Consider the following 17,624-nt stretch of genomic DNA (forward strand, 5'->3'; position numbering starts at 1 on the left):
GTCAAAGACAGTAAACAGAGGTTTTAGTAAGATCTATATTAAAAATCCATGTATGGCAATATGAGAAGCTTTACAAACACTGACTCTGATACTCACCCTGAAGTTGTCAGGAGAGCTTAGATATAGTCTTTCCCTAATGTCTTCTGGAGCACCAGCGCAAAGCCGGTAAAAGAATATGATAATTCCTCTCTTCTTTGCCTTGCACACAGATCCTAGATTTCTCCAGAAGGTAATGTGATACAAATCCACCAACCACGGAGTTCTAGGAGGAAGAAATATTTTTCTGATTATTTTTTGGATTATGAGAGATTCAGAAGTTTTCAGTTTACATTTGTCCGATCTGTGTCTCGCGCAATGGACACTGCTCTATTGAAGATTAAAATATATCTATACCTAATAGACATTAATCTTAGAAAAGAAACCATTGCCTTCACCATAACTTCTCCCCTCAGTTCACATATTGCATGGACATACATTCCTTTTAAAAGAAGGGTCTGCTTCACCTCAACAAGCAGAAAGCCTTGGTAGAATTCCAGTAGTTCCGGCAAAGAAGCATTGCTACAGCCACCTTTACGCCTTTTGAATGGCAGTAAGTGCCATTACCATGCTGTTACAAACCTTCTCTAGATCATTTCACTGAGACTCTTGCAATGGAGAAGGAAGGGTTAAAGTTAAAGAATATATATTTGGACAAAATCTTAGGCAGACTAATTATGAGCGAACGTTTTATTTGAAGTACTCGCACTGCTTTTCTGAGATGAAGCCTACAGTATATTGAAAGCCATTTGTTATCCAGCCTAGCGATAAAATTCCCTGTGCCTAGACATACATATCTGCCATACAGACAGATAAAATTCCCTGTGCCTTAACAGCACGGAAATTCCTGAGCTTACGGCCACTGCAGCAACTAAGAAAGGACTTACTGACTCACAAATTAGACTATGGTTATGCAGTCATCCATTCAGTCAGGAGGCCTCAGTCTGGACTTAAATTGCTTTGAGAAACCAGACCTAATAAGGTCACCATGAAGTTGAAGTCTTGTGAAAAAGGGGCTCATTAAACAGGCTGATCTTGCAGTGGAAGGCTGAAACAGGCTTTTAAGCAGCTTCTGAAGATACTCTGAGAGCTATTTGCTTCAGCTGAAGCAATTAATCTGAAACACCATGTAAGTGTTGACAGATAAATTGACAGGTCACGAATGCATCATTCCAAGTAGAAACTGGGTCCTTTCCGTAAGTTCACTAACATGAACTAGACAACAGATAAAGTCTCTCTACCCTTAATGGAATTTAGTTATTACTGTTAAATTACTAACCCAAGATCTGAAGTTTAGTTACAAACGAAGTGATGAAAACTTAGGAAAAGACCGCAAGCTTAAGACCAGGTGACAGAACACAAATCAAATCTGTAAAGGAGGACAGTAGCTATTTGCTGCAAGATTAACAAGTCTATTCAGCCTACTGCCAGCCTAGCATTTCCATTTTATGGCAAAAAATCATCACTGGTTTTCTGTAACAAAATTCCAGTACCTTTTCATTGAAGTGAATTTCAACAAATTTCCCAAAACGACTGCTGTTGTTGTTGCGAACAGTCTTTGCATTTCCAAAGGCTTCTAATAGGGGATTTGCTGTTTAAAAAATTAAATTTTTTGAAGTGTTAAAATTTTATCAATTAACTACCAAAAAGAAAGAGAGAACAAATATATACTAATTATTCGTGTGAACTTATTGGGAATAAGGTTGAAAATTAAATGAAAAATATTACCTATTAGGATAATCAATTTTGCAAATTGTACTGGATATACTGTTGTGGAACTTAAAATGAAATACTTTAAAATATCACAAAACACTGCAAAGTAGTTGAATTGCTATAGTGAATTGAATAGTGTAAGAAATTCAGAGACAAACACTGAATATTATTCAGTGATGTTCTTCTACAGCAAGTAGGTAAATAACTGATACATAAACTATATGAGATAACACACAATTTGACACTTCCCAATGAGTTGTTATTCATAAAATCTAAACCACCCACTTATCCCACGGACAAAAATGCCACTTAAATGTCACGCATGCAACATGTTTGATTAGGGAAGTAAAAAAACGTAATTAGAGTGTGTTGATTTCAAAAACAACTTCAAAATGCTCATTCAAATTAGGTCAATTAAGTGATTGAGTGATTGTATTTTTTACTGGTTACTGCTTTCAAGGGCCTCAAAGCTCATACAGAAAGAGGGACAGCAATCTATTGCATATATATGTATATAAAAAAAATATAAAAACATCATACACAATTTAAGCAGTTTGAAAATGCTTAGTAGTTACGAAACACAAGGCCTTGGAAAGACTTCATTTTACTAGCTCTGGAGACCAAAGAAAACAGATTTACTGAATCACATTAACAATAAAACACGGAAAATATCTGGAAGATTTTTTTTAAGTTTCTAGCTAAAAAATATATATTGGAAACTAAGTGAGAAGAAACTCAGATTTAGAACTCCACTAACAACCATCTACAAATCTGCTCCTACAAACATTAAAGAATGAAGGAATAACTACAATGGTTGGATGAAGTACGGATGATAATGCACCATTTAGTAGGACATCAGCAGCATGACTTTTTGTTTTGGCTAATTTTGGGGTTTTTTTTAATACTTAAAGCTTATGAAAATGCAAATCTGACTTTCAAAACTGACTTCTTAAGAGATCTTTGATAACTATTCAGGTATTTTATGTAATATTAACAGTTTTAAAGAAAAGATTATGAATAAAACAAATTGCAAGAGGTCTTTCAGATAGGTTAGAGGTTCCTCTAATAATACACATGCTGTAAGCGTGCTCGTTAAAATTGTGCCTAAAAGACTTCAAAATTCATGCATGGGATGCTGTTTTAGATTAAAAAAATCCAAACTCTTCCACGAATATCCACAAGTACCAATTAATTTTATGGCATACTGTGTCAGGCATTATCCAACTCTTGGCCTCTTTCTGAGTTCCTTTAGCATACAGTGGATTTCACTAAGGAATTGGTTTAAGCGAGCCTACAGCAACAAGAAATTAAAGCCTGCAGTACTTCTCTTGAATAATCCTAAGAATAAGAAAGATTTTTGTTTTAAGAAAAAGACAGAGAGTAATGAAATTCTGAAATAAAACTACTATATGCTATAGAAAACCAAAACTGATATATGAGTTTATTAGATTGCTGACGGTTGTTTATTTTTGAGATATTTATATTTTCTCAAAAAGGTATTTGTTGTTCAATTAGGAAGTGCATGGAACACTGAAGAGGCTCAACTGGATGATCAACGCAGTCTCTTCTGACCTTGTTTGGGAGTCTACTATAAAGATAGACACAATGAAAGCGTTAATCCGAATTATGTGTTTTCTGACAAAAAAGATGTCACAGAAGAATGACCCATAACCATAACTGAAAAGAACTTCCCTGCTTTATCTGACTTTGAGAACTTCATGATGAGGAGGAGTAGTTACTCTTCTCTGGTACTAACAGATAGTAATGAGAACATAATCTTGTTCTTGCCGAGTTCATACAGCTTAAACTCCAATCTTCAGTACATATCTGTGTGCAGTTCAACTCAAACACACACTTATATCAAGAACTGCATGACACTATACTAAAGTGAATCACAAATAAAAAATACGTTTTCAGAATTTAGTATCAAGGTAAACTACCAGTAAATTATGCCCTAAGAAGTCCGACTTTCTATCCCAGCTTTTATTTAGTTGCTGTTGATTGACATTTCAAATTTGAAAAAAAATTAACATATTGGAACCTTTAATTCAATGAAAGAAAATTCAGTACCTTCTACAATTCTATCATCAATATCTTGGCCAGAACCATAGGATTCTGTCAAATACCTGTAAAGTAAGATAAAAATATCAGTATCTTTCGTGTGTCATGTTACCTTAGTGTTATAAAAAATTGTGTTAGTGTTAATAAAAATCCCACACGGAGATGGTGAGATAAGAAATTGCAGGTGCATAATTAAGGTAAGATTCAATTTAGCAACTGACGAAAGAATTTGAAAATAAATCCACAATGTACTTGCTCCAAAGTTGCACCTTTTTTTTACAATTTTATTCCTATGTTCAGGGCATGAGTTAAAAACAGTTCTTGAAAATGGTGCCTTCCAAAATAACTTTAGGAGCACTAACAGACCTGTATTAGCAGCTTTTGCTTTCTGATCGCACAAGGGAAAAACCTTCCTCCTTTTAAAACTCAATAACATTTTGTACACAGACTCTATGGGGGCAGGTGGTGGGGAGAAGCAACAGCAATGATATTCTGTGCAATCAGAACTTCCTTTGCCAAGAAGCAGAAGAATAACCTCCTTTTAGAGCATTCCTCAGGAGATATTCTCTCAGTGCCTGCCATCCTTTTTTTACTCTTCGCAGGACCAAAGTTAGGATATCTCCTGTAAAAATCATGACAGCACCCTGGAGTAATTCTTGCAGCTATCTATTAAAAGTTGCACGGGGGCAGAGAAGAGCAGCATGAAGGACAGACAGCCAGTCGTGGCAATTCTTCGTGGGATGTGGAAGATAATACAGCTACTGTACCTAAATACTAGAGAATACATGATGTCAGGGAAAACGGAATTAAAGATTTATACAGGAAACAAGGACAAGGAGGGGAAGGGAGTGTATTCACACTGCCTGCACTGTGCTTCCCTGGATAATCAGGCCACCTTTGATATCAGTGAATTTAATGGAGCAACGCTCTCCAGTTACAGTGTTCCAGAGTGATATAAAGCAGTTAAAGTATTATGCAAATATGGTCAGAAATATTAAAAATCATAGAAAAGTTCACAAGGCTGATATATATCAGCAATATGGCCTCCATGTAGTTTTATATGCTTGATTTAGCATTGGTCATACATAAACATGAATAAATAAATAAATCCCATTATTCGATCTTATTCAGTAAACTAGAGTAAAATATATTACAGAACCCCTGCAGTCATCTCAAAATCAAGAGTTAAAAACCCTGGATACTCAAGAAAACCAAAAAACCTAAGATATGGAAAATAGAGAAATGCACATTTATGGCAAAGCCAACAGTGTCTCGCAAGATACAGTTAAAATGCCTAGTTACCTTTTTATCTACCACAATACCAGATGTGCAATACCAAAATGACTGCATCATAAACCATAATAACTACATGATGTCACTGCAACTGACTTTAGGTTTCTGTGACTAGGTAGCCATTTCTGTACATTATCATGTCAGCATTTAAGTTTAACCCAATGAATTTCTTGTATTAAAGCATACGTAGAAGCACATATATGTCTTACTGAATTATGTCTTAAACCTACTGATCACGTTACGATTTGCTCTGTCTGTATGTCAACCATATGCATCAACACAAAAGATTGACAGAATAACTTTGGTCCAAAAGCACAAACCTCAAACAAATTTAGTGTTTTCTGTCTTGCCAGCTCCCGATTCTCCAGAGACTATGATGGACTGACTCATCTTGAGTACTTTCATGTCACGGAATGCTTTATCAGCTTAAAAAGAACACATCAAACATGATAAAAATTAATATTCAGGAGAACCGCAATCACAAAGCTAAGCTACAACACAAAAATTTAAATGTAAATTTTTCAGGAATAAAAAGTAAATCTTTACAATTCAGTGCATTACAACTTTAATTAAAGTCTGTTTCCCTTTAATTTATATTATAGCTGCTCACCCTCCAATGCTGAAGTGTAAGAGCTTAAAGTCTTTGAAAACAAAGACCTACTCAACTATATCCAGGATGAAATAAAACAAAAACAACCACCTAGACCTAAATCTCTTGAATTCAATGTATATACAAAACAGTAACCAGTCTTACTTTAGTATGTCTTTTAAAGAAAAACTCCGTAACAAGACAAGGAAACTTAGAAAAACATGGGTTTCTTGTTATGCGACACGTACTAAAACCCCAGCTATTTATACTTTTGATTACAAAACAAAATGCAACACAGTGAGAAGCCTTTTAACAAATCAAATGCTGATTTGTAGTTTCCAAATCTTTTTTTTCTTAAGAAACTGACTGAAATCAGGTCTATTCCATTAATAACATTTAAATGCACTTTCTGCCTATAACAAAAGCATATAAAAAGAAACAGTACATGTGCTTTGGCAATATAATAAAAAGTAAAGGAAATCACTACACTGAAAGACAGTGCCAATCATAATTATTTCATTCTTCCTTGCAAAACTTGAATTATTTTTTAATTTTTCTTTAATGGTTGCAAATTATATTTAAACTCCTTAGACATAAAACACTGGAGGTGCAGAATAATCATGTTTCCAAGTTCTTCAAACCGCATATCAAGGATGAGAAGATCTGCAGTTTTAGTAATTAATGTTTTAGTTACAATACTTTAAAGCGAATTAACTACTGTTAACTGCAAAGTATTTGATGTTTGTTTTGTAAACGATAAATACAGGCTCAATACATACCAATAGCAAAAACATGTGGTGGCAATGTTCCAAGTGATCTACCCTGGTACTTCTTAATAGTATCTGAAGAATAAAACTTAGGTATATCAAAATACGGATTCACTGCAATAAGAATGTTGGCTACATAGGTCTGTGAAGAAAACAATTAACAACAAACTGTTAGCTAGTATCCGACCAAGGGGTTAACAGCAATTCTCTATTACTATTGAAGACTACAGCCTAAGTATAACAATCACATTTACAATTCTCTCCATCTAATACAGATACAAGAAGAGATATATTTTCAGAGTTTCTCTAATTATCTTCTCAGGACTTCTCTGAAATTCTCTTGGGAGAATTTCCTAACCACTGAGCTGTGGAGCATGTCCTGAATTTGACCTTGCCCCTAATTTCCTTTTAAATTATTTCCTATTGTCCGAGTTACCGGATCAAGAATAGGACACTATAACCTCCTTCTCAAAAGTGAATAAACTAAGCTCCTAGGCTAGCATAACGCACTCTCCTCCAGTGAAGAGGATAACTTTTCAACATCTAATGGAAGCAACTCAGCAGGAAGGACTGACGGGATCCTGCCTGGGAACACTCTCAAGCCAGGCAATAAAAGCATTCAGCTGAAAGAAATTAGCTATGGCTGCTTCCACAGCGAGAAATACAGAATGCAAATGTTCTCTCACAGAGAAAAAATTTGAGAAGAATCTCAAATCAAGACTGTTTTTATCTTTCTGTAGGATAAGGAAGACTGAAGATAATTTTTTTTTTTAAGTTTCTGAAAAAAAAACTTTGATAGCTTGGTAATAATGGCCAGATTACGTACAAGCAAGAGCAGGTGTCTGAATCACAGAAAAAAGCAGAGTTGCAGGAAAAGGTTTGAAGGAAATCAGATAAACCTTCAGCTTGAATAACTGATTTGGTTTGTCGCTACTGAGCATATCCCCAGACAACTGAAATTTGGACACTATTGTGATATGTTGATAGAAGGCTAGATCACACACAATATATGAATTTTCTTAGATGTTTCTCTTTTCAGCACTTATGAAAGAAAGCATTTCTTCAAGAGCTGCAAGTACTAACATTAGTTTTCCTTTTAGTAACAAGACAAATACTGTCAAATAAAAATAAAATCAATAAATGAAAAAATAAACTAAATAAAAAAATAAAAAATTGTTGATTCAATCTGTATCTAAAAGTTACAAGGGAAAGGTGGTTAAAATACAAATTATACCTTTTTTTACTTTTTTTTCCTTCAGAAAATACACCCGCTCAGGATCACGCATCAGTAGTACTTGTTTACAGTGGAAAAAGGCTTTATGATCCTAAATACTATCCCACTTCATAATCAGTTCAGATTTAGACTTTTACTTCCTTGGGGTTTTTGTTTTGGTTTGGTTACATTATTTCTCTTCCAGAACAGCATTCAAATGGTAATTTTTTTTTATTTATTTTAAAGCTGGTGCCTGATCTCGAGCCATAAAGAATTTATAGCTATGTAAAGTTAACTGCAACAAAGGAAAACAACTATACTTTCTTTTTATATTTATATAAAAGAGTTTAACTCTCATTCAATTTATTTTAGAACAGTATGCTAACATAACAGTTGATTATTTTAACACAGACACTTAATACAAAACAGTTCTACATACTATTTTATCACTAGCCAGCTCTCTGTTGGGAGGGGGGGAGGGGGTAGAAGAAAGAAAGAAAGAAAACTCGTATCTTTCTTCTATTTCACAGCTGTCAGTGTCCAGGCAGATGGCAAGGATAAAATGTAATTTAGTCAGAATTCATTAAGTACAATTAGGCAATTTGATAGCAATATAAAAGATTAAGATGGACATCTGAGCCAGGAGGTGTCAAAGACAGCACCTGTTTGCTTCGTTCAAAAATAATGAAGAAAGAAAACCATCTTTGTTAACAGCTACCCTACTGGGGAAGTAAGTTACCTGCAGGAACGGACCTTTATGATATAATGCTGTGTGCTGTAGCTATGGTTGCATATGAATAGCCATGTAGAGAAAAATCCATTGCTCTGCCTGGTAAAAATTAGCTAACATTAACATCATTAATGTGATTCAGATCTCAAACAAGGTATAATTAAAAATAAAAATAAAAAAAGAGGCCTAAAATCTCCCAACCTTCCAATGCTACCATTTCTGTTTATTTTCTGTTATAGGACCAAACAGAATTGGAAACACCTGTTTTGCTGATTTTTGAAAGGACATCTATCATTAGACTGGTTGTCATGACATGTAATACTTACATAAATTCTGTCCTTACTGTAGCGAACTTTAATATTGTGAAGGAGAGTGGCCTCATTTAAATACATAAGGGAACCTGCAAGTAAAAGACAATCATATACCATTAAGCACTCAGGACTATCTTCATGCACAGCCAAAAAATTCAATCTTAGGATTAAGGAGAACTTTACTTCCCCTCTCTTTGGGTACAGTTTAATCCTATCATTTTTTTATACCATCTCGAGGCAGAACTGCTGACTTAATATACGCTGTAAAAACCTCAGACCTGCTCTTTAATGCACAGCTGGAGTTACAGAAAGTTGCTGAACAAAGGCTCAGACTCCAGGACTCTCAACACAAGCCCTGCTCAGCATAAGCTCCCTTCTACCAGCCTTTCAGACCATCACGGTATGTCTCCCTCCACACCGGCCCGTAAGCGCAGTAACCGGCGCCTACCAAGATCCCTGACATCGACTGTTTCCATCCTGCCAGCTCCCCTCTCCAGTCTTGGCCACAGTGTCCCCAGGGTAATGCCCCCTCACTGACGTTTAGGCTAACTGCTGGCTCCTGGTGACTTTTAGAAGTCCATATTACCAACTCAATCAGGAAACACTGCCTAGAGGTGGTAGCAGGCACCACTGCAACAGCAGGTACCAACGCTACCTTTCATGTTTCAATTCTGAATTTTGCTGCTAGCAAGCCTCCTCAAAGAAACTGTTAGGGGAAAATAAAAATGTTAATGCGACAACATTTTATTTTTCTCCTTAGCTCATTAATATAAACGAACAGAACCAACTCTGCCGAAACGCTACAAGGTGGCAGCTCAAGGCAGCGCGCAGGCACCCACAGAAAGCTTCAGACCACATGGGTTCACAGTCTGGCAAATCTGGTCCTTGGAAAAGGGTGGCAGCCTTAATTGCAGAGGTCATTACCAGTTCCCATTGTAACAATATTAAAAACATTATCCTTAAACCAATGGAGGGCACTGCTCATTACCCAGCCTTCATTTTCAAATATGCTCAATCCTTTTTTTCACGACAATTAAAAGGCACAGTAACTGCTACCCTGCACCTCACACGAGGGCCACACACGCACTACTCATCTGATCTGTAACGACCAACAAAGTTGTTTCTCATGTTGGACCAAGTTGGACCGATGCCCTTTCTCGAGGGCTCCAGCAGAGAAAAATGTATTCCAATGTATTTACACAAACTTGCAAGACGGGCTGCCCGTTCTTATGACCTCAAGTCAACCTGCCCAGCCACCTCACCTTGCAAGAACGCCTGGAGGCCATTAAGCAGCTCTCAGCATCTCCTTCAGTGCTCCTCCTGCTGAACCAAAAGATACTGGCAAAGGATAATGGGAGCCTCTAAGAGCATCTGTGTTTTCATTTTCAATATTTTACCCTTCCTCCCACAGTGAACCAAGAAGTGGCTGCGGCTCTGCCTCCTACCACCTACACCAGACCAGCCTGAAGCAAAGGCAGGTTGAGCAACCATTTGCAGCCTCCCCGAGACTTGCACAGCTCCACTGTGTAACAGCCCTTCCTTCCCTTATGTGACTAAATACAGCTTTGCTTCAAATGGCTGGAATCGTTCAGGCTTCTCAAAGGACCTTGCAACTTCTGGGTTTTTTAGAAGAAACCATCCTCCTCCACAAAATCCCTTGCACGCACATCCCTGTGTTGGCTGAGAAAATGGTGCTGGGACCACAAATTGAAGGTCTGCCTCCACAGACCTCTTTACGCCTTCATCTCTTTTGATGAGGGCATCCCAAGAGAAAGAGATATTAAAAGGAAATTAGTCAGAAACAGAAAGTCCTGCTTGCTCTAATGAAAGTTAAAATCTCCCTCGCCCCTTGTATATGTCTTGTGTGGGGACAGGGTGTTAACCTTTGAAGTTTGCTGAATTTTTTTAGGTCATTTGGATTCTCAGGACTGAGTTGAGGAACTACTACATAGCAATTGTCTATACAGACTTAAAGAAGAGATGGTCTTCCTTGACTGTATCTTCATAAAAACCTCTCAGGGTTTGCAGTACATTTTAAAGGAAACAGTCATCAGTTAAGCATCCTAATAAAAACTTGATAATTACCTAAACAACAAAGGACCCCAGATATCGGTGAGTCCCCAGTACTCTCTTCGCAAGCCCCTGTTAAAGCAGTTATACCTGCAGACTTGGTGCATAATGGGAGATTGCTCCCCAAGGGAACATCACTGCCTTCACTCAAGACATGCAAACTAAGGCTTATGTCAGCAACTTCGAAACACATCTTTAGAATAAATCTTTTAAAAGAGGCATCCATATCCAGGGGCAAAGGAAGTCACCAGAGACAGAATTCTGAATATTCAGATGGCTCATGCCTAAATATAACCAGTGTATGCACGTGCATTTAGTAGTCCATATATTTACACACGCACAAAGCTCACAGAAGTTAAGTCAGGCACTAAAAACTAGGAAATATTCATGTCAAATTTACTCACACAGGCTGTCCTGCTCACACAATGCAGCAGGGTTTGTTTGGAAAACAATTTATCAAGTAATTGCAAGGCTCTGCATCTGTATAACTGTATAACTTTTTTTTTTAAGATTATTACCTGATACCCTGCAGCCTTCATTTTTTAAAAATTCTTTCACCCTGAAAATAAATAAATAAATCTTTTTCTTAGCCATAAAAAGAAAAAATCCACATATGGATTGAGTGGGGTTTGAGGGGAGCAGAAGAGGTGTGTTAATCACCACAAAAAAAAAAAAAAAAAGGAAATGCTTTGTCTTTGTACTGTTTGTAATATTTACGTAAAATTCACATTTGAGGAAAGGTTAGATTCTCAAAAAGGTGTCTCTTACAGCTAGGACATTTGAGATATGGAAAACTAAGAGTGTAAAAAAGCAGTACTTAGGCAAATTACTTCCTAGAAGGGAGTTAATCACTAAAGCATAGGTTGGAATGCTAAGTGTATTATTAACTAGTCTTTCAGATTTTTCAGAACAGTATTATAAAGAGACTGAAAGCACTCAGTACTTCATGAAGTTTTTTCTTAAAGATAACGATGCTCAGCACAAATGCTCTCTGAGAGAAGGAAAATGAACTTGGGTTTCACACACCCTGGAGATAAACCTCAACTAGTGAAAAAAAGTGAGAGTACGTTAGAAAAGTCTCAAAATAATGTTTGAGATAGAAAGGATCACAAAGCATTTTCAAGTTCTATATTTTACTCAGTAAGCCAAAGAAGACAGAAAGACTGTTTTAACTTAATTGAATAGTATTTTACTGAAATCTCAAATTATTTCCATAAACTCATTCCTAATTTCAACTCCCTGACTAGGACAGAGAGGTGCCAGGACACCTCAGTAAAATTACTGGGACAGACGCACAGATTAAAAGCATTTCCCTAACAATCATGATGTGCAGAGAACACAGATACCAGCTTGGAAAAGTTCCAACTCATGTAATTTTTGCAAAAATATAAGCAACTGGAAACAAAGCTACCAGTTTGGTTCCACCCGTAATGACACTGCACCATTTAAGTCAGATCATAAGTCTCAGGTCTCATTTTCTTGTTCCCTGTGAAGCAGCTGTAACAGCTGTATTTCCTGTCACGGGATATAAATACTAATCCCTATTCCAAAACAGGAATTGTGGTGAAATCACCTAAACAACTTTCAAAGTCCTAGCCTTTGAAACTAAGAACAATAGAAGATACTTTTGCCCACCATTTACAAAGTTATCGGTATTTTCACCAAGCAGTAAACACCATAGGAAACATTTAAAAGAATTGCCTTCATCAGGTTTTCAAGACAGGAGAGTCTCTGTGATTTGCTCACACAGAGCAACAGCAACAAAACATTTGTTTAACAGCTCTCTAAAAGCTGATGCCACAACATACTCATCTTTCTCAGTTTGAATTTCAACACTGTACTTGTTTCCGCACATCTAACCATAAAATATTTAACAAAATAAAAGCCCTGCAGATCAACACTGAAGTTATTAAACAAGTTGACCTCAAAACTCCTTCTCCAGCAGCACTCCTGTATCCCATTCAATATAATCTATTTCCTTTTCCAGTGGCCCCGATGGGTCCAGTTTTGGGAAAGTTACCTAAAATTTATTTTCAGTTACCTGTACTGCCACAGAAATACTACGAAACAGGTTACATGCAGGAAAATGCTGTACAATACAGTTGCTGATAAAGCAGCTAATTCTTTTACTGCACTATAAAAAATATAATTGTTGTTAATCCCCATCATGCTGAATGCACTCAATACTGATGCACTTAGGTGACATCTGATACATACTGGAAGTAACAGTTGTAGGTGGGAATAATATAACTATGAGTTCCTCTAAAGTGTTAACTGAAAACTAAAACCACAATAAATTATAATTAAAATGGGCTTCCTTTAAGAAATTTAAAGGACTAGTAGAGGTCATACATAAATTCAAGCAAAGAAGCAAAAAAAAGACTACAAGGAAGAAACAGGAAGCTTGTAAGGAAACAATATTCTTTTCTATGCAGGTATTTTTTTCAAATGCATAATTTATTTTTAAATTCATAACTTACAATTATCTTCTACATCCTTTTTGCTGTCCTCTTCCGCAGGAAACACTTGATTGATAGCAGCCTGGAAAGTCTGTTAGATGAAAAATATTAACACTGTCAGCATTCCATAAAAATAGAAATGTAGCTCAAAGATGTCTGATGAAATGATATAAGTGAATGCACTGTAATTGTGCACAGTTTAAAATGAAGTTGCCAGCTTTATACTTCAGCATTGAAAGTCTTACTGGGTTACTAGATGCAGATAGTAGCTGCTGCATTTACATTACTACACTACATTATAAAAATGCAGTCACTGTAATATATATTTTTATTGCAATAACATTTGATGCTCATTTCCAAAATTACATTTAATATTGTGTAATATAAAAAATAAGGATAAAAAAAAAGTACTGCAAGGGGAACTACATCGTAAAGGACACACAACTTCCTCAGTTTAGCAAAGAAGCACAAAGAATAAAAATCGATTAGTTCAGTCAAAGGACTGTGCTGTCATTATCATATGCTATAGTTTTAAAACATTCCTATTCAAAGCATAAATGTTCAATACATAATATCCTCTATATCCCCAAATACTGTAGCTTTGGTTGTTGCTGGTTGTGTTTTTTTTCTTCAGTAAATCAATACTAAAGTAAAACAAGACCTTCCTTCAACCCTTGTATTCCAGTTATACAAAACAGCCATTTATCAAGTGTTCACATCCAACTGGAAAAAAGTCGTAACAAAAGCAACTTTGTTTCTTCTTTATTCTCCAGAAAACATGATTTACATTGTTGTAAAAAGGAAGGAAAAACATCCTAGCACACACGCATTACAGCATCTGCACAAAAATACCTACCGAGAGAGGTAGGTTTTTAAATTATACTTTTTTATTTACCGTAGTAATAGCTTGTTTGAGCTACCTATAAATGAACAAAAACCCTCCTGTACCAATTAAACACGACAGACGACATGCTGTTGCAGACAGTCTGCTTTTCCCCATGGAAATGGAGACAAGAAGTCTAGTCTAATATTTGAAAAGGCAACCAACTGGATCTAAAGCATGACCTTCATAAACAAACACGTTTGCTTGTTTAACACTGTACTCAGCAAGACAGTCCTATGAGAAACATCTCTCACAGAAGTTGAGGAGAAATACAGAAGCTTGCTTCATCTTTGCTTCAGCACAACTGACCATCACGGACAGCCACAAATTCCAACTCCCTTTGAAGTGGGAAGGGTTAAAAATGTTGGAGCAGAACTAATTGCTGCCAGTCAGAAAACAGTAAGTCTGTACGATAACTTTGTAGAGACGGGATATCAAAGTATGCAATCTGTAGTCATAAATTGTACTTTGTTATCCCCTTATCAGGATCCAACGGAGAAAAACAGGCACAAGAAGCTTTCCTAATGGAAACAGAGCTGCTCAATGACGTTGGAAAGTCCGAATGTCCAAACCTCCATCAGACCAACTTCCTCCAAAATATGCTTTATCAAAGCTTTGCAGAGCCGTGGAAGGCCTGAATATCTTAACCCACCTCAGAAAGTCGCCAGCTGCTATTCAGAGTTTCAGCAGGGCAAAGATTCCCCCTTTCCTCCCTCTCACAATACTGCAGTTACAACACATTATCCTAATAATTTTCTCTGCAAGTTGGTCAATGATAAAGGTATATCTGGTTGGGTAAAGATATATTTAAATTCAACAGTTTCCCGTGTAATCAGTTCACTATGCATGAAACCATGGAAAAGTTTAAAAAGACCATGACTGCCTTCACAATAATCTAACTTTACTTCTTGTTCTTGTCTGCTGATGTGAAACCCATGTGTAGCCACCAAAAAAAAAAAAGATTCTTTTTTTTCACAGGAGAGAATGAACATGGTACCCAGCTATTCTGTAAGGCTCTTCACAAATCTCTGATACTTTAACATTTCATGGATCTAGAGCCAGCCATACCAGGTCTATCCCAGAAGAGGAAGGAAGAGCTTTTTCAATGTTCTCACCACTCAGCATTCTGATCCAAGATAAGTTTCAATGAAAAATATAATGAAAATTCATGCTTTATTATGCCCTCCTTCATTTTTTCAACGTGAATTGATTTCTAGAATATTTCAGAAATGATAAAACAAACATGCAATATGAAGAAAACTTATCTGAAAGCTAAGGTTTTTCTGCTGGACTTTTTTAGATCAGAACATGAAGCCTAGTTATAACTACGTCAACAAAGAATTTCACTCCTGTATGTCACAGCTGGACTACTGCTTTATGTAAGGTGACTACTTGTTATGTAGGTAAGTATGTTAGCTAGATGTGGAGAGCTCTGAGTATGGCAAATTACTGTTAAAATCTAATATATTAAATATGAAAATGGGCAAGGTATCCCAGGTCTATCAATAAAGAGATATCAAAAGAAATTCTTCACTATGTTGTCCCATTTTATTTTTTTAAAAACATTTATTGTAAGGAGAAAACACTTCAGGCATTTGATGGCAGACTTTTGCATTAAGATACAGCTTAGGACAGACTTGTTCTAAGAAAATGGAGAGGATATTAATCTTATGAGACACTAAAGTGGTCTCCGGAGACAAAACAGAGGGTTTAGGTTTTTTCGGAGGTATTTTTTTCCCTTTTTGTAATGAAATAGGCCCTTGAAATCCAGGGGCAAATTCTCCTAGAAACTAGATGAGTGAAAAAGATATCTTTCCATGCAAGCAGGATCTTATTTCTACCATGTAATCCAATATGTGTAACCATGCCTTCCTTTGTACCTTCCAGATACAGAGCAGAGACATCCCTGCTCTCAGCTGTGTTTCACAAACCAACCTAAAGTAGTACAAATGGTGTGTTAAGACAGACAAGAAGGTGCTTCATTTGCATAAGCAAGCTGTGCTCACTGCTAAAAAAAACACCTTTAGCTTGAAACACTGAACTTTGGACGTTCTGATCCTTACTTTCAAAGTACATTTATTCATTTATACTTAGCCTGGGAAAGTACCTTTCTGGTTATTCACAGCATACCAGAGCAGGTGCCCCATAAAGCCCTCCATGACCCTTCAGAACTGGCACAGAACCACAAGGTGCCTCTCAGCTGACAGCAGGAGGGGTGTCAGTGGGTGCCTGCAGCACCACACACCTTCCCAATGACTGCCAAAACACTCATTACTGCTGATGCTCTAGGAAATGCCTGCCCCTCCAGTCCTCAGTGCCACAAGGATCCCGGGATGGCAGCTCAGGGTGCAAGTTCCCCTGAGGCATCACTCCCTAATCGCTTTACTTAGATTTGCCACCTCCAGGAAAAGAGTAAATTCCCCGGCAATTTCACCGTCATCTGCCTTCTCCGTTACAGCATCAAGCAACACAACAAAGTAAAATATATGCGACGGGGTCTGCAATTAGGATTCCCAGTAAGATCAGAAAAGTACACTCCAAGTAGAGATGTAAATGCAATACCAGTTGAGTTTAACAACTGGCTGCCTTTCTACTCGCCTCCCTCCTTGTACACCAGCGTGCGACTGATTGGTGGGACACGGGCCAGGGCTGCCAGCCCCAGAGCAGTTCGGAGCCCGTTCGCAGGGCAGCGCTCCAGCCCTAGGTGGGACCACGCTCATTAGCGAAGCACTCTCCAGTTTCTCTATTTTCTTTCCAGTCGTGGCATTTATCAGCCTTGCAAGCCGATGATCTAGTTTTCAGGGAGCAGCTCCCGTCGAGTAACGCGTGCATCCTCTGTTCTGGTAACACGCTCCTGCAGCTTGGGTTACTCTTCTTTGTACAGGGCAGGCTGGGTGACTCAGATCCCCACCTTTCCTTAGACATCCAGCCTCCGCACTGAAATGTAAATGCTGTTGTTAACTCTATATGGGCCGCAACACCCAAAACTGCTATTGCTGGTTTATAAGTAAATCGGTGTGTTGGCCAACTACCTTCACCCAGGCAGAACTGGGTAACTTGGGTTTTCATAAAACAAAGCAATCTACAGCCACGCTGGCCTCAGGTCCTCCTGCCACTACTTGCTGCCGTCCTGAAAACTTTCCACTTCTTCTTTAAGTTGGATCCGTTCTCTGACCTTGTTTGCTGTGTCACACACAGCTCGGCAGGCAGAGCTGAGAGGGTGCCACTCTGCAATGCCAGCACTAGCTACGGGTGGGGAAGAGAGGGAAGATTTTAAGCCATCACACAACTGCTGCCTTGCAGCATTTATTGCAGTTATTAACAACATTTCAATTAACCATTAAGTGGTATAAAAGGCAATAATCTAACACGTGAACACCCATTTTCTTTTCAGCCTGTGACCTCTGCTTAACTATCAGCGCCTACAGAGAATACATACGACATGTTAATGACCCAGATTAAAAAATAATAATAAGTTACACTGCCCAGATATGTTTAC

General features: G+C 37.4%; 1 protein-coding gene across 1 annotated transcript in view; it reads right to left on the reverse strand.

Moving 5' to 3' along the window:
* MYO6 (myosin VI) overlaps positions 1-17,624 on the reverse strand; it is an 85,929-nt gene that overhangs the window by 66,361 nt on the left and 1,944 nt on the right. The window contains 9 exon segments of the mRNA XM_086631976.1: positions 97-171; positions 173-262; positions 1,530-1,627; positions 3,820-3,875; positions 5,113-5,120; positions 5,431-5,528; positions 6,472-6,601; positions 8,729-8,802; positions 13,264-13,333. Of these exon segments, the coding sequence (XP_086488102.1) occupies positions 97-171; positions 173-262; positions 1,530-1,627; positions 3,820-3,875; positions 5,113-5,120; positions 5,431-5,528; positions 6,472-6,601; positions 8,729-8,802; positions 13,264-13,333 (699 nt within the window).

The sequence above is a fragment of the Tauraco erythrolophus genome, chromosome 2 (genome assembly GCF_009769465.1).
Source record: "Tauraco erythrolophus isolate bTauEry1 chromosome 2, bTauEry1.pri, whole genome shotgun sequence".
Lineage (NCBI taxonomy): Eukaryota > Metazoa > Chordata > Aves > Musophagiformes > Musophagidae > Tauraco > Tauraco erythrolophus.